At 34.9% G+C, this 22,966-nt stretch overlaps 3 protein-coding genes across 3 annotated transcripts; 2 read left to right on the top strand and 1 right to left on the bottom strand.

Moving 5' to 3' along the window:
- The first annotated feature begins 594 nt into the window (after positions 1-594).
- On the top strand, positions 595-4,490 carry LOC124841940 (putative GTP diphosphokinase RSH2, chloroplastic). The gene is made up of 6 exons (XM_047318320.2): positions 595-1,761; positions 1,871-2,056; positions 2,518-2,978; positions 3,366-3,524; positions 3,606-3,957; positions 4,038-4,490. Exons 1-6 carry the CDS (start codon positions 1,081-1,083, stop codon positions 4,347-4,349), a joined length of 2,151 nt encoding a protein of 716 aa, XP_047174276.1. The 5' UTR covers positions 595-1,080; the 3' UTR covers positions 4,350-4,490.
- Positions 4,491-12,110: 7,620 nt separating this feature from the next.
- On the bottom strand, positions 12,111-12,640 carry LOC124841939 (uncharacterized). Its single transcript, XM_047318318.2, has one exon. The coding sequence runs from the start codon at positions 12,587-12,589 to the stop codon at positions 12,197-12,199; it is 393 nt and encodes a 130-aa protein (XP_047174274.1). The 5' UTR covers positions 12,590-12,640; the 3' UTR covers positions 12,111-12,196.
- Positions 12,641-13,528: 888 nt separating this feature from the next.
- On the top strand, positions 13,529-22,694 carry SPL2 (E3 Ubiquitin ligase family protein). Its single transcript, XM_088102189.1, has 6 exons — positions 13,529-13,984; positions 15,730-15,831; positions 20,625-20,798; positions 20,990-21,111; positions 21,576-21,695; positions 21,999-22,694. Exons 1-6 carry the CDS (start codon positions 13,619-13,621, stop codon positions 22,279-22,281), a joined length of 1,167 nt encoding a protein of 388 aa, XP_087958315.1. The 5' UTR covers positions 13,529-13,618; the 3' UTR covers positions 22,282-22,694.
- Positions 22,695-22,966: the final 272 nt, after the last annotated feature.

Below are 22,966 nucleotides of genomic sequence, written 5' to 3' on the forward strand. Positions count from 1 at the left end.
TTTCTAGAGAGAAGGATTTGGCAATAAACATTTCAAAAATAAAACAATAAATGCAAAACACGTTTTATAACTAAACACTTTAGAAATTAATGTACACCATAAATACTGTGTATTATGATCACGTTAATTAATTAATAATCTTTGAGTTCCAGATAATAGAGATATTATTGATTTTTTTTCTGAATTAATTATATTTCTGGATAGTCCTACTGGATTGACGCAAAACTAAAATAACGTGTGTAGGAAAAATAAAAAGTGAGAGGAATAAAAGAAAATGAAAATTAAGTCCAGATTTTATTGTGATAAATATAGAGTTTTGACGGTATTTATGGCGTGGATAACACAATAGCCGTCTAGATTCAATGGGGCCCGCATCAAGCCAAATTGGGCATGACAGAAATAAATATCTTCTTTTGCAACAATCTCTCTCTGTTTTACCTTAAATCAATCTCTCACTACATTAAAAAACACAAATTAATCTCAAACACACCTTGCCATTACCATAATCTTCTGAGGACACAACCGTCATTTCACCTTTCTCTTCCATAGCTTCTGAGCCATTCCTCTCACATAAACAAACTCAGAGGGTAGTTTCTGCGAAAATCTTCTTCCAAGAACAACAGCTCGCTTTATCTCTCTCTCTCCGTCTCTCTCTCCTGCTTCCATTTCCAAACGTATTTGACTCTCTCACCTTCAATCCCAGGGTTATCTCTTGTAAATTCTTATCTATTTAGGGTTCTTTTCTCCACCCTTCCCGTAGAAAAGTTCTGTATATAACCAACACCCATCCCAATACAAAGAAAAGTTTTTAAATTCCTGAATTCTTCAATCGAGCAATTTCCATTTGCAATTCTTTTTTTCCCCACTCTGTACAGACATAGGGAAAGCTATTTCCTCTGTATGAGTCTTGGGTTCTTTCTTTTCTGAAATTGGCATCCCCAGAAAATTCTAATTATCCTCATATTCTTTTCTTCTTAGATTTCCCAAAGGGTACTTAAAAAATTGTGACTTTACCATTTGTTTCCGTGCTTGGGATTGAATTTCTGAAAACCCTAATTGTGATTTCCTAACCTCTTTTTCATGGCGGTTTCAACTATAGCCTTGTACGCGAGTCCGCCGAGCAGCGTGTGTTCCACGCCTCACCCTTGCCAGATCAACGCTCACGCTTCCTACGACTTCGAATTGGGGTCGCGATCTTCGTCGCCGGCGGCTTCGACGGCTCCTCCGTCGACGTCGCAGAAGCCTGTGATGGGCGGACTTTCGTGCCTGTTCTCGTCTCCGGCGGCGGCGATGAAACACGCGGCGTTGTCGTCGAACTTTACCGGTGAGGAGGACGATTTGAAGGAGTTGGGCAGTTCCTTCTCGTATTCTCCAAGCAAGTTTGGTGGGTCTTCTTGGAAGAGGGATCAGAGTCCCGTGTCTGTTTTTCATGGTCCTGTTTCGTGTAGTGGTAGCAGCAGAAGCCCCATTAGTTCTACCTCCGTGAGAAGTATCAGGGGTGGGACTAGTGGGTTGTTTCATGGGTTCGTGAGGAATGCGTTGGGGTCTTGTTTGGATTATGACTTAGATGCGGGTGATTCATCTGCCGCGCTTGTGGATGAGTTGACCTTCAATTTAGAGGATAATTTGGTGGAGGGTGGGTTTCATTTTGAGCCCTATGCTAGAAAGTTGCTGCTGGGGGCGCAGTTGAGACACAAGATCTTCTGCGAGGAGTTTGTCATCAAGGCCTTTTGTGAAGCTGAGAAGGCACACAGAGGGCAGGTACACGGAATTATGGAATGGAGCTTTATTTTGTGTGTTTTGGAGTTGGAAGGTGTGTAAGTGGTTTTGGACTTTTGGTGAATTGATTTTTTGTCTGTGTTTTTTTTAGATGCGGGCTAGTGGGGATCCTTACTTGCAGCATTGTTTGGAGACCGCCGTGTTGCTGGCTTTGATTGGTGCCAATTCCACCGTTGTGGCTGCGGGGCTCTTACATGACACGCTGGATGATGCTTTTCTGACTTACGATTATATATGTGGAGCATTTGGCGCTGGAGTTGCTGATTTAGTCGAAGGGGTGAGGAACTAGTCTCTTGTCGATTGATGAATGCATGTGGTTTAGGATTTTGGGAATTGATGCTTGTGATCTGCAAGATCATTTTAATCAGCACGTAATATTTAAGATATTAATAAACTTTACACATCAGATCTAGTGTTAGATTCTATGGCCTAGTGTATCATAGGACTTTTTCACAGTTTAATGAACCTTGATCTTGGAGCAAAACATAGTCGTGTTTAGTATACAGATCACGAATGGCAGGTTTGTCGTTCTGTAGGTTGGTGTCTTGTAAGTGGCAGTGTAATAACTTAATAACTGTCATTGTTGTGTTTTTGTTGCTGAAATTTTATTTTCAACTTTATAGGAATGAATTGCCATATTACCCATTCGATGCCCTGGATTCGTGTAATATAGACATATCTGATTTTTTTTTAATGGTTTTGTCTTCAAGATTCTAACTAATTGTTATGGCATTTTAGGTATCTAAACTGAGCCACTTAAGCAAACTGGCTCGAGAAAATAATACAGCTTGCAAGTCAGTTGAAGCGGACCGCTTGCACACTATGTTCCTTGCCATGGCAGATGCAAGAGCTGTCCTCATTAAACTGGCAGATCGGTTGCATAATATGATGACACTAGATGCATTGCCTGTGACCAAGCGGCAGAGGTTTGCAAAGGAGACTTTGGAGATTTTTGCACCATTGGCCAATCGCTTAGGAATCTCTAGCTGGAAAGAACAATTGGAGAATTTGTGTTTTAAGCATCTCAACCCAAGCCAGCACGAGGAGCTTTCTTCAAAGCTTGTGGAGTCGTACGATGATGCAATGATTACTTGTGCGATAGAGAGATTAGAGCAAGCCCTTAAAGATGAAGGCATATCTTATAATGTCATTTCTGGGCGGCACAAGAGCTTGTATAGCGTTTACTGCAAAATGTTGAAGTATGCTTTACCATCCCTTACTTTTTATATAGTTTCTGAATTTTAAATTCTGTTTTTTTTTTTTTTTCCTGAAATGCAAATACAGTACTAGAAATTTCTTTGTGGGTAGGGGGAGGTAAGATTCCTTGAAGAGTATTATTTACACAAAAAATGGGTGTCATATCAAAGGCAGTTGCTCTTACTGCAAACACACGAAAACATCAGAATGGATGTTGAGTTGTTTACGGGGCATCAACAATGTTGCTATTTTTATGGTGATATTGCTGTGAAAATACTGATGAAGTATCATTGTATAAAACTACTAAGACACAAAGTGTTTTGCCTGACATGGATTGTACTGTTTGTAGTACACTTCAATTTCTCACAATTCCTTCTTTGTCGGTGTAGGAAGAAACTTACCATTGATGATATCCATGACATTTATGGACTGCGCTTGATTGTTGACAAAGAAGAAGACTGTTATAAAGCCTTAACAACTGTCCATCGGTTATGGTCTGAGGTGCCTGGAAAGCTGAAAGATTACATATGTCGCCCCAAGTTCAATGGGTATGTTGTGGTTCTGTAGTTGGGATGTATATTTTCAGTTTACAATCTCATATAGTCTGATTTTGGTTTTATAATTCACAGATACCAATCTCTGCATACTGTGGTGATGGGTGAAGGCAACGTTCCCCTGGAAGTGCAAATTCGAACAAAAGATATGCACTTGCAAGCAGAATTTGGATTTGCAGCTCACTGGAGATACAAAGAAGATGATTGCCAGCATTCGTCATTTGTGCTTCAGATGGTGGAGTGGGCTCGGTGGGTTGTTACCTGGCAGTGCGAAGCAATGAGTGGAGACTGTTCATCTGTTAGATATGCTGATTCAGTGAAGCCTCCATGCAAGTTCCCTTCCCATGCTGCCGATTGCCCATATTCCTATAGGCCCGATTGTGGTCAGAACGGGCCCGTGTTCGTCATCATGATCGAGAATGACAAGGTTTGTGGTCGTAATTTATGTAATACTCAATTTTGTGCAACCAAAGTTGGATTTGTTGGATTGACTGTGTGTGTGTGCAGATGTCTGTTCAAGAATTCAGTGCAAACTCAACGATATTGGATTTGTTGGAGAGAGCTGGGCGTGCAAGCTCTAGGTTGACAACATATAGGTTCCCATTGAAGGAAGAGCTGAGGCCAAGGCTGAATCACAAGCCTGTGAGTGATCCGAAAAGCAAGTTGAAGATGGGAGATGTTATTGAACTTACACCAGCCATACCTGATAAGTATCTTACAGAATACAGGGAAGAAATCCAGCGTATGTATGATCGAGGGCTAACCGTATCAACCATGGGAACTTCTTCTTCAAGTACCATGGTTGGCTCAAGAAGTTGATCCCACCTTCGATTCCCTTTCTATTCATCAAACAAATTTAGTGACAGCTATGTATATATACAAATATTTGTACAGAACAACTGTGTCACTACCATGAACTTGCTAACTCCATTCAATTATGTGCTCAAATGATTTATTTTATGTTCTTGCTCCTCCTGCATTTATTACATCCCTCCTATTTCGATTATAGACTTCTGGTTTTATTTAGTCATCATGAACTCATCTACAAAATGTCAGGCGTTTCTTCCAAGCAACTTGTTAGCAAGAACGAAATAAATCTTCCAGATTTTTTAGACCAGTGTGTTGACCTTCGAAATGGGAATTGCAGTTTAAGATCTGTTGATTGAAAGATTTAACTTTGACGGTAACTCAGTCTACGAAAAATTTACCATTTAGACCAAAGACAATGAAAAAGTGGACGAAGATTAATTCTTGTATATTATTATTGTGTTTACTGATCAGGACACCGATAAATCAGTTTTCTTGAAATTTTCTTTCAACTTTTTGTTTTCATTATTATTTATTATAGGAATATAAAAATGCATTATTTATATTTTTTTTCTTGTCCTTTATTATTGGATTTCTTTGATGGTGAACAAGTCAACTAGAAAAGATACCACGTTGTAAATAGCGTACTGAGAGCGGCATGTACAGTAACAGATGCTTTTTAGCATGTATAAATGTCGTATTCGATTTAAATTCTACTGTAATTTTCACAATTTAAGTTTTGTTGAATCTTTCAAGTTATGTTGTTGAAATTGAACTATTTTTTGGTAACATTTCAAAAGGCTCAAAAACACGTCATAATTTATTGATTAGGGATTAAGTAAATTGGAACCTCTAAAATATGTGATTTGGGATATAAAATTTTGTCACGAATTTATTTTTAAAAATAAAAAAAAAATATTTAAATTGTTTTTTCCTTTAATTTTTAAATGATATAAGATTAATAGATATGCCAAAATATTTATCAATTATAATAATTAATAGTTTATTTCGGAAACCTGTGTCCAATCAAGTGTGCCAAACTTTACATTATAAGGACAACTTTAACAGAAGAACAGCACTTTAAGATGTGCAACTAAATATCTAAGTCTTATCATAACATTAATCTTTTTGGCATTGGATTAATAGCACTAGGTCCAGCTATTGTTTTGGACAATGATAGGTCTGTGCATGCTTTAATTTTATTTAGTAAATCAAATTAAAAGGTTATAATATTATATTCAAATATAATAAAAACAAAAAATAAGTAAAAATATTTATTTTTCAAAATTGTCTTGTTTTTTAAATCATTTTTAGAAGTATTACGTGTTAAAAAATAGTGTTATTTTCTCTTTAAGTGAAAGATAAACAATATAAAGAGCATCCGTTTTATTTATTTTTATTTCCATAATTTTAAGTAATGGTTTATGCATTTAAAAAAAATTAAATATACTTTTCATAATTAAAAACTCGTTAGGTTAGGTCAGATGTAAAAAGTAAAAGTAAACGAAGGTATAAAAACTAAAGACTTATGTAAGCTATAAAATAAATACAATAGCAGTGTTTTATGTTCAACGATATCATACACATACCTAAAAGACAAATTTAAAACATATTTAACCTAAATTTTTGAAACTATTTTTAACATAAAATTCAACATTTGTAATGAAAACATTATTGTTATTAAATGATTGGAAATAGAATTGTGTTGTGAATATTTTCCTCTATGACGAATGAGGTAAAGATTCCAAAGCTCTACAAAATGAAAAATAATCTAAACCTAACTCCACTTTGATAGTTGTTCCTTCCACAATCACTCAACGCTCCATACATCACCTCATATTTATTTTGTCTTTATTCTAAAACGGATATTAATATCCGTTTCAATTTCAACGGATGTTAAAATCTGTTTACATATTTTATATTTTAGTTTATTATTTTTATTTTAAAAAAAAAATCTTCAACGGATGTGGCACATCCATTTTAATAAATTTTTTAAAACTATTTTGATTATTATTTAAATAATAATACATAAATTAAATTAATAATAATTATTTTATTAAATAAAACAAAATTAATTTATAAATAATTAAGTAATAATTTAAAAAAATTAAATAATATTTATATATTAATTTAAAATATAACAAATTAAAAAACAAAAAACTAAAAAAAAAAAATATAAGGGATATAACCAAAAAATGTGTATACGTGGCAGCATAGGATAGGTTGGGCAAAATTAGTAAAGTAAAAAGACTTAATCTCCTAAAAAAATAAAAAGAAACCACTTCTAAATTGTGCTTCAGAAGAACGTTCCCCTCTTCTTTCTAGCACTCTCTCTTTTCTTCCTTGCCTTGCCACTCTCTCTGTTCCAACTCCAAAATCTAACCATTTGTTTCCCGAATTGAAGCTACCTAGACCTTCAGGACCCCAAGAGCTACGTTTCTACCTATTGATTTTCCGTTTTCTCCAACCGGTAAGAAAACCCCTTTCTCGTGTGCCCTAGGGTTGTAAGCATGCGATTGAACTTGTTGCATGCAACCCATTTCGTTTTCTTCCATAATCTAGCTTCTATTTGGTTCTAAGATTCATTTTCCATCATCAATTAATGATTTATAGGTGATTCTAACATTTTGGGAGTGCAAGCAAGTGGTCTAGGGTTCTTACTTGAGCTTGGTTGTCTACACTAGAGGTAAGGGAAGCTGGGGTTTTTGTGCTGTTCTGTGAAATTCTTGAATTTGCATGAGTTAGATTTAGTAGATGTAGTGATAGAGTGCATGTAAAGTTTATGAGTTGGATTTTAATTAAGGATAATCTGAAAACTTGTGATTTTGCCTATTTGATACAGGTTGATGTTGATATGAACTGTGAATTGGATGATTAGGAATTGGTATTGATACAATGCTGTGATAATTTTGAATGCTTAGAAGAAATGAATTCTGTTAAATAATTTATTAGGAAATAACCATGTGAATCATTGAAGTTTATAACCTATGAAGAGAACTAAGGTAGTCAAAATCTGAATTTTGTATTCCCGGCGGTTAGGATCAGTTTAGATAACTTGGGTAAGTTAATTGTGACTCATTAGGAGTGTTAAAAATGTTAAAAATAATTTATAAGTGGTAGATTCAGAATTGAGTACCTAGGTTGATGAAATTGAGGGTTTGGAGTTTAAATCAACATTAAATCACTAGATAATAAGATTAGGAAGTATTAGAATCAGTTATACAAGTTTATTTCGTCATATAGATCAAGTTTGGAGTGTTAGAAACCAATTAAAGTGTCTAAGATGCACCAAAACCAGAAAAATCACGTTGCTGTCAAAAATTGATAAGAATAATCGATTATCTCACTTAATAATCGATTATTTTAGTCAGAGAGTTGTATCCTCTTCAAAGCTCTCGCAAATAATTGATTATCACATATGATAATCGATTATTGTCGTCGAAAAATCATTTAGGACAGTTTTGGGTGGTTTTCGGGGTTTCGGATGTCCGTTTTGGACGTTCTTTAGGTCGTTCTGGGGGTTTTGATCCTTCTGGAGTCATTGGTGAGGGCCTCCAAGCTGTTTGAATTACTTAAGTATTGAAAATTAAAAGTCCTAAAGAAATTTGTGTTAATAAGTGATGATTTTGTGAAAGTATGTAATGTATGAGTTGTTTTTATAACATGGTTGATGTTGTATGATGGTGTATGAGTTTGGTATGAGACAATATAGTAAGAATGCACTTGAATGACTATGAAAGTTTATGTTTGATGAATCAAAGTGGTTTATGAGGTACATTATTGATCCAAGAGGAATATCATGTGATTTAAAGTGGTCGGATTGAATATGAAATTAAGATCTCTCGGTGGGATCAGTTAGTGTATTGAATGAATGTGAGAGGCTTCCATATGGGGGGTTATCCCTAACACTCCAACGGTCTTTCATTCTCACTTAGAGAGGATTGACGCGTGTGGTGGGAGTAGTGGGAGGTCCTAGGGTAGGCGCTATCACTGAAGGTCTATTCCGCGGTAACGGATTAGTCTTGTGTACGGTCGGGTGGAACCCCTCGGCAATGGCTTTGCAAAGCAGTATGGGCCATCACAAGTGCACAACCCGCCCTAGCTCTACATACATTCTATGTCCGGACGTGTCTAGGAGTCTTAACATGATGGGATGCTTGCTTTAATGAGTTTTGTGAAATAAATATTTATGTTTATGATGACTTAGATGTTTATGTGTGTATGGACGTTCTTGGAAATGCTAGATTGAATTGAAATTATCTGTATGTTTGGTTGAGACCTAGCTTACCCTTGCATTGTATGTGTTTGTCTTCTCCCTTGCGATGATCATCCAATCCTTTGGATGTGAGCAATAGGCGATGATGTACCATTGGAGCAAGCTTTGGAGGTTGAAGAAGACCTAGTCCCTAGTACTTAGGCTCTCTACTAGCTCTTAGTTGATTAACGTGTTATTTTGAAAAACTCCTAGCTTTTATTTTATATAGTTCGACACTTTTGGAAAACTTTTTAGGTCTCTTTAAAATTTCAATAGCCTTGTATTTTGGAGAACTTTGGAAACTTGTACTCAAGTTTGATTTTCGTTTTAATTCCCTCTATCTTTTGGATGACTGTATACATATTTAAATACTATTATCTCTATCTCTCAACTGCTTTTACATATTATAATAGCTGAATCCTATTATATTATATGTGTATATGATATTTTGGGATGTCACAGCGCCACATCCGTTTTAATAAATTTTTTTCAAAATATTTTTATTATTATTTAAATAATAATACATAAATTAAATTAATAATAATTATTTTATTAAATAAAATAAAATAAATTTATAAATAATTAAGTAATAATTTTTAAAAAAATTAAATAATATTTATATATTAATTTAAAATATAATAAATTAGAAACAAAAAAAACTATAACGCATGTGACACATTCATTTTAATAAATTTTTTAAAAATATTTTAATTATTATTTAAATAATAATACATAAATTAAATTAATAATAATTATTTTATTAAATTAAATTAAATTAATTTATAAATAATTAAGTAATAATTTTAGACAAATTAAATAATATTTATATATTAATTTAAAATACAATAAATTAAAATACTAAAAACTAAAAAAAAGAAAAAAACTCAACCTATGTCGCACATCTGTTGAAATTTTTTTTCTTCAACAACATCCGTTTAAAAAAAGAAGTGGAGTGTAAGATATTTTAAAATATAAAAAATAGTTTTGAAATTAAAAAAAAAATGTGGTGTTACAGGGAGAGCATGTAGGGAGTAACCCTCCTCACCTTTGTAGGCTTGGGTACCTTCACTTTCAATTTTCAAAAGTTACATAAATTTTTTTTTGTCATTGCGATTGTGATATTCTTTGCACCCACACCACATCTTCTACCCTCACTTTCATTCTCATCAATTCAGTTTTCCTTCAGTGCTTGAGTTTCATTCCAAATAACTTTATAGTAGTAAAAAAGTTATGATTTTTTTCATCTATTCAATTATTCATACCACATGTGATTTTTGTAGTCTTATTTAATATTCAAATGCTTATTAAATACTAAATTCATAAAACTATTGTTTTTAAAAGGTCATAAACCAATATTAATTTGTTTATAATTAAATAATTTAAATAAATTTTAACTCTTTGTAAATTTGATTATTTTTAATTAAGTTCATATTAAATTTTCTGGTTAAGTATTCAAAAGATTTATATATTTTAATTGAATTTTTTCATTAATCGGATGACATGATTATTATTTTATCTTTTTATCTTGTTTTATATATTTTAATATGTGGAGAAAAAAAGATAGAATAATAGTCACATTATCCCATTAAAAAAAATTAAACATGATTCAATTAAAAAATATATAAATTTAAAATGCATAATAGAGATAAAAAATTAATAAGAATTTAGTTTATAATATTTAAGTTTACGATAAACTTAAAACTTAATTAAATATAAATAAATTCAATAAGTGAAGTTCCAACCTTTCTTTTATGACTAATCAAATTCCAATTTTTAACTAGGTATATTTTTTTAACTATTGGGTTTGACAGGGTAAATCATGAATAAATTAAATTGTGAGTGTTTTCTGCATCATCTCACATTTCTTTTTTATTCCCACATTTCAAAAATATTTTTTTTCAATAAATTTTGAAATTTGTTGAATATTTTTTAAAGTTTTAATGGGTTTTTTTTAATTTTTTTTTAAAAACTTTTGAGATCTGTTTGAAAATTTATTTTTTAACTAATTTTGAAATCTGTTGAAGAAAAAAAAGAAAATGTAATGTTTTCTGAAATGCAAGAGAATAATTTTGAAATTTAGAAAAAATATGGGATGCAGGAAAAAATTTAGAAATCCACGTCACGGATCCAGCAATAACAAAAATCGGAGTCATATCCTTCTGGGATGTTGCTTCCTGCACTCTCTAATTGTTTTTCATATTCCTTCTGTCCTAAAATGACTATTTTATACTTTATTATTTTGTAATAACATGACTTATTTTATTTTTTAAAAAATTGGACATCAATGGACAAATTTTAAATGAGACGAAGATATTACACAAACTAAAATCCTTATAATAATATGTTTTAATTTTTTTTATATTATTAACTTTGTTATTTGTATTCAAACTCGTATTTGAAATATTAAAAAAATATATTTTCTCATATTTTTAAATATTTTAATCCCTTCTATATTTATGTTTTTAGTCTAATTAAACCTTCATCGTTTTGTAATCGATTTAATGTAATTTGTTTTTAAAAATTAGTAAAATAACATATTTTAAAAAATTACATTAATAGATGGTGTTTGGGGTTCTTGGGTTCTTAACTTCTTCACTTCTTCACGTTGAAGTAGTTATGATAGTAATTTGAGTGTGTGTATATATATATATATTATCAAAGTTTATTGTATAAAAATTATAAATAATATTTTAATTTATTAAGTAGCAAAAAAAGAATCAACATAAGTTGCACAAACATACATTTTTGCTTTATGTTCTAAGAAAATTGAAAATTATTTAATTAAAAAAAATTATTGCGCATTACTTAACACAAAATTTTCAACTTTTGGTTTGTTTTTTTTTACACATAAAACTCATGTACATTGAAAACAAATTTATAATTTGATTAATTCTTTTAATTAATGTATTATAAAGTTGTGCATCACAGAGAGTATTTCAATTTTTTTTTAAACCGAACTCTTGCATATCAAACATAATTTAAACTTTGGGTTAAATATGTTTTTAGTCCCTAAACTATTGGCCGTTTCTGGTTTTCGTCCCTCTTCCAAAGTAAGGTACAATTTGGTCCTCATTCTTTAGAAAAACGTTCGTTTTAGTCCTCAAAATTTTGTTTTTAGTCCTCGTTTTAGTCCTCAAAACATTCGTTTTTTCGACTAAAACGAACGTTTTTTAAAGATTGAGGACTAAATTGTACCTTACTTTGGAAGAGGGACGAAAACCAGAAACGGTCAATAGTTTAGGGACTAAAAACATATTTAACCCTTAAACTTTTTTAGTTTCCAACAAAACTTAAAATCTTGCATTACTTCAATTAAAAAAAATTAAAAATTATCTTTACCATCCAATGCACAAAGTAATTTTAAAAAATAACTTTTAAAAGTCATGTTCTAACACACTACTTGTTATTTTAATAATTTATAAATCTACCTATTGTCTTGATTTCTTTAAGTAATTGAAGCAAATGGTTAAAATCCTTTAAGGAGAGTAGCGTAACATTCAGGTAATAACAATGACAAGTAATAAACTAAAGATAAAACATTTATACTATCAGTTTGAACTTTTAAGGTATCAAAAATACAGAAACAAATAAACTAGAGATGCTTCTATCTCCAAAAGAATTCTTGAACTGAGGTCTGGCAGTGAAGAAGAAGCATGAGCATGACCAAAATCCCTCCCAAACCCCAGGAAGAGCTTCCAACTCTGAACACCCATGAAGGCTCAGGAGATGGTAGAAAGGAAGCTCTTGCAGTTGATGATGATGATGACGATGACACAGAAGAAGAGGTTGTTCTGATGGCAATTATGAGACCAGCAAGAAACATAGGCAGAACAAAACCAGCAGAGCTCCATTTTGACTCATAGTACTTTCTGTCACTCCTTGAATTCCCATACAAGGGAGACAACACCACTGCTGAGACCAAAGCCAACACCATGGCCAATGATCTTTGTGATGATGATGACGAAGAAGAAGCATAGGTGGTGGTGGTGTTGGCCATAACTTGAAGCTGAAGCAAAGAGTGAGTTTGTTTTTGTGAATGATGAAAATTTGAGGTTATGAATATATAGTGGGAGGAAAAGGTGATCAGGCTAAGGAATTAATAATGTATGTGAGATTGAATGATGGAGAAAGAGCCGGCCAAAAAGTGAGGAGGATTAAAGAATTTGACACAAAAGAAAAAAGAAAATATAAAGGTGAAAAGGATGGTAGAAAAAGGAGATTCAGCTTATGGAAGTAAGGTATTTTTCTTAGCTTTTTGTTTGTGTTCACATTCTTCTGTGTTGTTGAGGAAGAAAGTATAGCTGTAAGCCATGTTTTATAGATTGGAGATGGAGAGTAACTGTAATCAAAGTGGCATGCACAACATAATTTGCAAGAACAATTTAATATAGAGTAGTTGGTTTAAACAGTTTAATTGAACTTGTTTTTCTTTTATTATATACCTTGGTTTTACATTTCAATATTCATTTTACTGAGTACAATTAATAATGTGAGATGTTTGTGAATTAAGTTATAAATTGTACTAAAAGCTAAAAAAGAAATGTTTATAACAAATTTTATTTAGTAAGTCTTTGTTCGTTTAATGGATATAACAGAGACTGATTGAATGAATTTAATGTTAAATTTTTGTTGTTGTTTATTTGTGTGGATTTGGAATTAAGTGAGAGTAAATCTAGGAATAAACTTTTTTAATCTATCACATCAACTCAATCCTACACTAATTCTTACTAACTTTATTTCCAAATCAATTCTCACTTACCTCTAAATCCACTCAAATAAAAGACAAAAATTTTTACTTTCAAATCTTTTTAAATCTATTTAATCACTTTCTTCCAAATTCAAGTAATATCTAAAATTTAAAATAAAACAAAATTAACATATGATCGTAAAGAACTCTACTGTTATTTTATTTCATTAAATATGCATTGATACTTTTAATTTTCTTTTAGAAGCTGAAGGACGAAGTGGATTTAGCGATATTGCAGAAAACGTAAGAGTGTGTGTTGGTGTGAGGGATGAATGATCGATGTCCCATCAGGAGCAAGCCTTAGTGTCCCTTCTCTCCCAAATCGCCCTTTCCTTCGACGGCGCCGTTTTGGGCTTCGCCTTGGCCTACGCCGCTATTCGCACCCTCTTCAAATTCTCCGCCACCTCTGCCGCCCTCCGCAAGCTCCGCCGCGCACCTTCCTTATCTGTATCCGACCTCCGATCACTCCTCGCCGATACTCCCTCTGATGCTGACTCGACCTCTGACGGTGGTACAATCGTAATTGTTCGCGGCACCGTTAATGCCAAGTCTGCCGTCGACGGTTCCTGGAAAACTCTCAGACCGGGCGTCTTGGTCTCTCGAGAGTCCGGTGACAAAGGCGTCATCCTTCAAAGAACTCAAACGGTATTCTCTTTTTTTCTTGCTCGAATTTATTGAGATTAATGTGTTATTGAGAAGAGGGATTTGCATATTTCTTGAAAATTCGCTGTCGTGGAGGGTTTTATTCGAAACTTTGGGTGTATGTCAAGTGGTTAGTAGTGTTTTTAGAACAGTGGTCGACCTGTAATTTTGTATGCTTTAATTTAGGAAGCGAAAAGTTGAAATTCTGGTGTACTGTCAGTTTACACTTGATTCAGAACAAAAATACGTAAAGGTGGAAAATAAAAAGGAACTTAGTTTGTTTGTACCTTCAAAGTGGGTTGGTTGAATGCCAGTCCAACATTTTCTTTCTTCAACTATCAGTTGCACACTATTAGAGAATGTGTTCATAAAGAACTAGAATGAACCAAATTAGAATTCAATTGAGTGGAGTTAGACTTAAAGTCCACTTTGGTGGAGTGTGTTGTTCTTTCTAAGTTCTTTTCATGCATATATGTTTAGGAGATAGTCTTTTATTATACCCTCCATCTTGAGAAGGATTTGTCCTCAAATTGATACCACTTGAAGATTTCTTATCAAATTGTAAAATGGACCATGCAACTAAATTGAACTGACTTTGCTTCGCTCTGACTGCTTTGAACCGAATTGTCTTAGATCAATAAACTGATTTTGAAAAATGAAGTTTAAAGTTAGATAGCAATGCATAGAAGTTTTCTTTTATATTAATTATTTTCTCAATAATCACGCAAAATACCCAATGCATATATAGTGGTTATTAATATTACACCATCCATTGTAAAAGTGTTTGTATGTCTGCAGAAATGACTAGATAATTGGGAGTTTAAAACATCCTATATTAGTTAGTAGAGTTTACCATCTCCTATAATATGAAATGAAGAGACAAGAACTTTTCCTAAAAGTATTCATCTTCCGTATTCCAGAATTACTAGTTAATCAGTAACCAAAAAAAGCTATTGAATCAAATGGTTTGTAGTTTAAAAATAAATGGGTACAACGATATTGCATATATCCACATAAAGATAGATTTAATACAGAAACACGACAAAATAAGTGGGAGAACCAAATAAAAAGTGGTTAATTCATTTGAGCATATTTGTTTATTTTTCTTTACATGAAATTACACATCATAAGTTGGACACCAAGTCATGAACGAGGGTACTTTACAAAAATCAGAGGAAATCCTTTGAAACCAATAACATAAACTACTTTCTTCTAGCACTGAACTTTTTTCTATAACGGTACTCTTCAGTATTAAAACTGATTTTGAAAGAGTTTAGATTCAATTTATTTTAAAACAGTTTAGTTATTTTGAAGTTAATTTAGTTCGGTTGTTAAAGTTAGTTTAGATTAGTTACTTTTGGACAATCTTACATTTTGGATTGGCAATCGGCAAAAAAAAAAGGATTTATCAAGCACATCATCAATTGTGTGCTACTTTTTGGAAACGTGAGTCCATCTCTCTTAGTTTGTTGGTGTTAGTATGGCTCAATGACTTTTCAAACACACAATTACTTTGATGGATAGTGTACTTTGATGTTTTGGCCATAAGATGTTATTTGATATTAAGTATTGACATGCCTCTTCTTGTTCTCGATTAACTTATATGAACAACTTTTATGTCTTAAAGGAGTAGTATCTTTTTCGTTGTTGTAGAAAATATAAGTTTAATATCTGTTTTAATGTCTTGCAACTTAGTTATTTCTGAATTAGAGGTCTAATTTATTTATTTTGTGTTGATCATAATGAAGTGTATATACAATGAATGGAAAGGATTATTTGGATGGACTTCTGATCTTCGGGCCTTATTTGCAAGATCTTGGAGACAGCAAGAGTCTACATCTTTAAGGAAGGTAATGGGTGCATAACTTTGTTACATATTGAGGTTCATAATGTATAAAGAGAATTCTGGTATGATATGGTCAATTGATTTGTATTTCATGAGGTTAAATCATATATAATTGAGTAGGTTTGACAATAACTCTCTAGCTTATGTGGTAAATATATCCTAGTAGATTATTTTATATCCATAATCAATTAGTGGTTTTATTTTATTTTTTTAATAATATATAGTACAATCTCTTGCTGCAAAACGATTGTGCACCATGTAGATGCTTCAGTTGATCTTGGCCTAGGTTAGTAAAAACAGCTCAGCATTTCAAACAGGATGCACTTTCAGTTGCAATGACTAGAACACAAGCTAATTAATAGACTAGAGATTGAAAGTATAAAATAATTCTTGAGGGCTTAATTGAACCTCTCATAATCTTCTATTTATAAAAATAAATTGATACAAAATACATGATAAAAAGGGTAACTCTAAACACAATATAATCATGATAAATAAAGAATATAATCATGATAAATAGGGTAATTCTAGACACAATATAATCATGATAAATAGGGTAACTCTAGACACAATATAATCATGATAAATAAGGTAACTCTAGACACAATATAATCATGATAATTAGGGTAAATATTCTAACACTCCCCCTCAAGCTGGAGCATACAAATTGTATGTAATGTACCAAGCTTGGAATAAATAAACTCACTCCAACAAAATGAACTTGTCTCGAATGTCGAGACAATAGACATGGTAACTTTGGCTTCGAACAAGATGCACATATGCTTCAGACCATCAAGAGAATGTCTATAAACAAAAATGGACTCACAAACCAGCATAACCAAAGAGACTCCTCATAAGCTTATGGAGAATAATATTGGACAACTACGAAACTTCATCTAGCATCATGAACCTTCAAGTAGGATGACTAAATTGAATGATGAGTGGTAGACAATGACAAACTGCAAAGACTAGATTGCCATCAAGTAAGGATGAGGCCTGCATGGCTAAAAGCGACAAAAATGAAGGGACTGCTATCCCTGACTAGTTGGGGCCTGCAGTGGCTGAAAGCGACAAAACTGCAGGGACTGCCATCTCTGACTAATTGAGGCCTGTAGTGGCTGAAAGCGACAAAACTGCAGGGACTGCCATCTTTGACTAATTGGGGCCTGCAGTGGCTAAAAGCAGGGACTGTCATCTCTGACTTGTTGGGGCCTCTGACTAGTGTCTAACCAGTGGCTGGAAACATACTCCCCCTCACTACAGTGACTAAATTGCCATTACTGACTGATGGGGCTTGCAGGGACTAAATTGCCATCCCTCACTGATGGAGCCTGCAGGAACTAAATTGCCATCACTGCCTGATGGAGCCTGCAGGGACTAAATTGCCATCACTGCCTGATGGAGCCTGCAGGGACTAAATTGCCATCACTGCCTGATGGAGCCTGTAGGGACTAAATTGCCATCACTGACTGATGGGGCCGGTAGTGGCTGGAAGCGACAAAACTACAAGGACTGCCATCACTGACTGACGAGGTGATGGGGGCTTGCAGTGACTGAAAGGACAAAACTGCAGGGACTACCATCACTGACCGATGGGGCATGCAGTGGCTGGAAACATATTGCAGTGGCGGGAAACATACTCCCCTCACGCCAAACTACGGAAATGACGACGCACCCATGACAAATCGTGAAGGTGAAAAATCATAATGGTCTCTAGCATTGACTTTCCTTGGAGATTTTTTTCTTTTGGTCCAGCAAGACGAATGGCAGCGACAACCAGGGATGGGTCGCGTTCCTCAATGCGCACAAAACCCCTAACTTCGCCAGAGAAAACGAGACGGCAGCGGCAACAGAGGTTGAACAGATGTGGCGCATGTGGTAGTGCTTGGATGAGAACTAGCCCTCGACACAGACATGGTTGACTATGGCTCAAGGAGGCGATCCAGATCCATTGGTCGTCGGACTAAACTGTGGCGGTGGTCGGTGGCGGGCATTAGCGGACGACGTCGGAATGACAAAGGTTGATGGTGACAAACTTATGTGGACAACTAGGGTTTAGAGACTAGATAGAAACCAGAACATGACTGTTCATTAAGGTATTTAAGAAAAGATGAAATTTTTAAGGCCGCCGATGGCCAGCGCCGCCACCCGCGGCAACAAAGACAGAGTAAGAAGAGACTCAGACAACCTGCTCTGATACCAACTTGAGATTGAAAGTATAAAATAATTCTTGAGGGCTTAATTGAACCCTCTCATAATCTTCTATTTATAAAAATAAATTGATACAAAATACATGATAAAAAGGGTAACTCTAGACACAATATAATTATGATAAATAAGGAATATAATCATGATAATTAGGGTAAATATTCTAACAAATAGTAATTGTTGAATATAGTGAAAAACTATATTTGGATTAATCTCCCTTGTGTTAAATACACACATAGGGTTCTCTATTTATAATAGAAGAAATATAGGCTAAGCCCAAAATACAAATGAGAAATAATAACAAACTAACTAAAAGATAAAAGATATAATATATCTAACACTCCCCCTCAAGCTGGAGCATACAAATTGTATGAACTAAGCTTGGAATAGATGAACTCAGTGTTGAACTAGTTGATTTGTCTTCAAGAGTGTGAGGCAAACATAAATGGACTAACCGCAGCTTGTGAAACTTCAACTTCAAAAGTGGATGAAGGAAAGTAGTGGTGGACAATGACAAACTACAAGGACTGATTCCCAATCAATGATGGATGAGTGACGGGATCAACAGTGGTAGCTGAAAGCTAAGAGCTACAAAACTGCAGGGACTACACTAAATCCTCATCAATGATAGTTGGGTGACGGGATCAACAGTAGTAGCTGAAATCTACAAAACTGCAGGGACTACACCCATATATATGTGACTTGCAGTGTCTTGGAAACGTACTCTCCCTTAGTGTGAAGGGCGAAAATGTGGAATATCACAATTGCTGGACCACTAAGTTACAATGCTGAAACAAAGGCATCAAAGATCCAAAGATATGTTGGAGGTCCAAAATTCTTTGCTAGACAACTCCGAAGTGGTGATACTTAGCAGTGTATCACAAGAAGACCGGACTAAACTCTAGCCCAAGAACAACTGACGCAGTTGCGTCTGTCTGAGGCAGTAGCGACTGCAGCGGCGGTTGACTGCTATAAAACTGTAGGGACTAAATTGCCATCACTGACTGATGGGGCCTGTAGTGGCTGAAAGCGACAAAACTATAGGACTGTCATCACTAACTGACGAGGTTATGAGGGCCTACAGTGGTTGGAAGCACACTGCGCCTGGACAGCGGCAAACGGCGCGGGACAGCGGCAAACGGCGCGTGGACAGCGGCAAACGGCGCCGGACGGCGGCAAACGGCGCAGACAGCGGCAAACGGCGCCTGGACAGCGGAAACCCTAGGTATGAGCCCAAGCCAACAAAATGGAGAAACAGGAACCAAAACACACTCAAGAAGCTCCGGCGAGACGATCTGCAGTGACGCGGTGAAACTCCGACACCGGAAGGCGGCGCGTGCAGAACACGCGGCCGAGACTGGCCGAGAAGAAGCGGCGCGTGGAGGCGCGTGGAGAGGAGTCTGGTCTTCACTCCGGCGGGGTTGGCCGTCGCTCGAGGAGACGCTTCAGATCCGCTGGTCACCGGTCGAAACTGTGACGGCGGCCGGCGGTGGCCGGCGATGGCGGAGTGGCCTGAAAGAAGCATTGCGTGGCGGCGCGTGACTGAGAATCAGCTCTCGAAACCGGCGTGGTTGGCCATCGCTCGAAGAGACGGTCCAGATCCGCAGGTCACCCGTCGAAACTGTGACGGTGGCCGGCGGTGGCGGTGGCGACGGCAGCGGCGGCGACGGTGGCCGGCCGCAGACAAAGGTTGGCGGCGGACAGTGGCTTGCGATGGTCGACGGCAGAGGCGACTGGCTGCACTGGTGCTGACTGTGGCACAGATTTAAGAAGAAGAGAAAATGGACTGCCCATTAAAATTTTAGGGGCTGCCAGCGACCATGGCGCCCGGCCACCGGCAGACAATAGAGACCACCAGAAGAGGATCAGAGAACTTGCTCTGATACCATGTTGAATATAGTGAAAAACTATATTTGGATTAATCTCCCTTGTGTTAAATACACACATAGGGTTCTCTATTTATAATAGAAGAAATATAGGCTAAGCCCAAAATACAAATGAGAAATAATAACAAACTAACTAAAAGATAAATGATATAATATATCTAACAGTAATGAAAGAATTTGATCATAGTTAAATTACTGCAGTTAACAAATACAAAGTTACCCCTCTTCTGTTTTTTGAGCTGCAATGCAAGAGGTTGGAGAGGTAGAGAGACAGCTATATCAAGTTCCTGCTAGTCTGCCCCAATCCCCTGCCCCAGTCTCAAATAAGTGATTATTAAGAAACTGCTTATTTAAAAAATACTTACTTTAAGTGTAAACAAATTGGCCCATTATATATTCAAATTACAACACATTGGAGGAAAAAAGAGTTCAAGCTCAAATTTAAAAAAAAATGAATATTAATTTACTTTATGTATTGTAATGGTACTTTACAAAATAAAAAGCAGTAAGTTTTGTTTACACTATACTAGACTCATAATCTTACCGAAATAAGGAACAAATCATGGAATATATTTATTGAAATATGAAAATATAACAACTAAAGTACTGGTCCACTAAGAAAGGATCATGTAAGATATGGTAAATAGTTTTAGATATAATAGTATGAAATGTATTCAAGATATTCTGATTATCTTTGTTGTAGGTGCCTTTTGTTCTGATTGATGTTGGACGGCAACCATCTACTCCTGAGTATGTTGTTGTCAACATGGATGGCTCAAGGCACCCGTTACCTCTGACAACGGTTTATCATAAATTGCAACCAATAAATGCTTCTCCTTATACTTTCTTGCAAGCGCTTTTTGGGCATGAATATCCGGTGAGTTGATATTCTCATTACTTATTTGCTGTGCATAGCATAATCATGAGTAATTTTAAAGCTCAATAATTGTATTATTTCACTTCAAGAAGTCTATTATGGTGTTTACACATTTGACTATCTCTTGTGAAATTGTTGATCTTTGATGTATCACATTTGCTGAAATGTCATCATATGTTTCTTTTCTGCAGGTTGGACTGCTAGATGAAGAGAAAATACTTCCATTGGGGAAGGATATCACTGCTGTTGGCCTTGGCAGTTTAAATAATGGAGTTGCTGAAATTAAGTCATGCAAAGATCTACCATATTTTCTGTTAGTTTTAGTTGCAATAAATTATTGTTGATCATGAAAATATCCTACCAATCGGTATTGTTCGTTATAAAGTTAGTATAGTAGAGGGGATTTTTTCTTTCCAGGATAGCATAACACTACACCTTTTTTTTACCTTCTGTGGTTACATTATAGGAGAAATGTCACTTTACTGGTATGATTAATTAATTAATTGACACTGGTTACCATGAATGACGAGTTGTCCATGAATATGGTTTTGATTTTAATTTTCGTGCTAACAAGTAGAGGTGCACGTGCCATTTGTGAAGTATAAATAGTTATGATAAATGATAAACCTAATATTTTGTTTTGGTGGCGCATTCATATGAGTCTGAGTTTCTTATTTTTCTCCTTAAGTTCATTATCTGATTGCACATATCTCGGTAAATATTTATTAGTGATTCAGCCTGTGGAAGTGCTGCTTATGGTTGTCTTCTCTTTTGTAGATCTGACTTGAGCAAAGATCAGATGATAGTGGATCTTTCCATCAAAACGAAAATTCTGTTTTGGGGTGGCATTACTCTCGGTTCAATGTCAATTGGGATCCTTGGCTATGCAGTTGTGAGGTATGTTGGTTTGGCTTATCTGTCCATTTATGATGTTACTTCTGTGATCTGCATTTTGTTAAGTATGGTTGGCTTTAGAGTTTTCTGAAACAAATGGATTTTCCTGGTTTGGTAAACTGCCTTCATGATTATGTGTAATAAACTGACTGGGTCGTTGGTTAATATTGTTGGCACACTTTGATAACCTTAATTTTGATAATAATCAGAATACTGAAAATGATTTGAAATAATATCATTAGTAATTTTGGGTGATTAAAAAGACACAGTTGTATTGGGGACAATTACACACTGCTGATTTTTCAGGAACTGGAATAAGTGGAAACAGTGGAAGCTACAGAGGCAGCTCCAGCAACAAAGGCAAGCAGTGAATAATGTTGAACCTCAGGTGGATGATGAGATTGAAGATGTTCCAGATGGACAATTATGTGTCATATGTCTGATGAGGAGAAGGCGTTCTGCCTTCATCCCCTGTGGGCATCTTGTGTGTTGCCAAGGGTGTGCCATATCAGTTGAACGTGAAGTGGCACCTAAATGTCCTGTTTGTCGTCAGGAGATTCGAAATTCAGTGCGGATTTTTGAAACATGAACAGACACTGGCTGAATGTTCTGTTCACTCCTGCGGCAGGAAACTTTAACACCTTCTAATGAGAAGAATGTGCTTTTTATTTTGATAAGATCTGTAATATGGAGCTTTTCGGAAAACTTGCCTTGCTCCTGTTTCCTGTGAAATCTGGGGTAGATAATTGGACATGGCTTAAATAGGTTGGTCGAGGTTAATTCGTAGCTTCCTCACTCTCACTCTGCCAGGTCTTTTTTGGGAAACCTTGCAAGATTTTCCAACTATTCCAGTTGCAGTGTACACATATAGAATGAGCTCTGATATGCTCTTCTGCATATCATGCTGCTTTCTAGCTATAGGTAATCTCACGAGTAAACTTGTAAATCCTAATTAAAAAGTAAAAGCTCATGCTGGTAGTTATTAACCAGGTATTCAGTCAATTCAGCCTCTGGTTTCTTTGCTGAGCCTCATGCTCTTTTATTCATTGACAAATATTCGGGTTTATTGATTTGAGAAAATGATGTTGTTCTAGTTTTTAAATTTTAAACGTCCGTATAAAAATAGTAAATTTAAATATTTTAATGAAAATAATTTCACATGTTTTTGAAACTTACAAGGAAAAAGAAAACCAAGAGAATATTTTAGTGATTAAAAGTAAAATAAAAATGAAAGTAGAACTGTTTTTAATTTTTTATTTTGATAAAACTCACTA

The sequence above is a fragment of the Vigna umbellata genome, chromosome 11, assembly GCF_029865625.1.
Source record: "Vigna umbellata cultivar VRB3 chromosome 11, Vumbellata_1.0, whole genome shotgun sequence".
Taxonomy (NCBI): Eukaryota; Viridiplantae; Streptophyta; class Magnoliopsida; order Fabales; family Fabaceae; genus Vigna; species Vigna umbellata.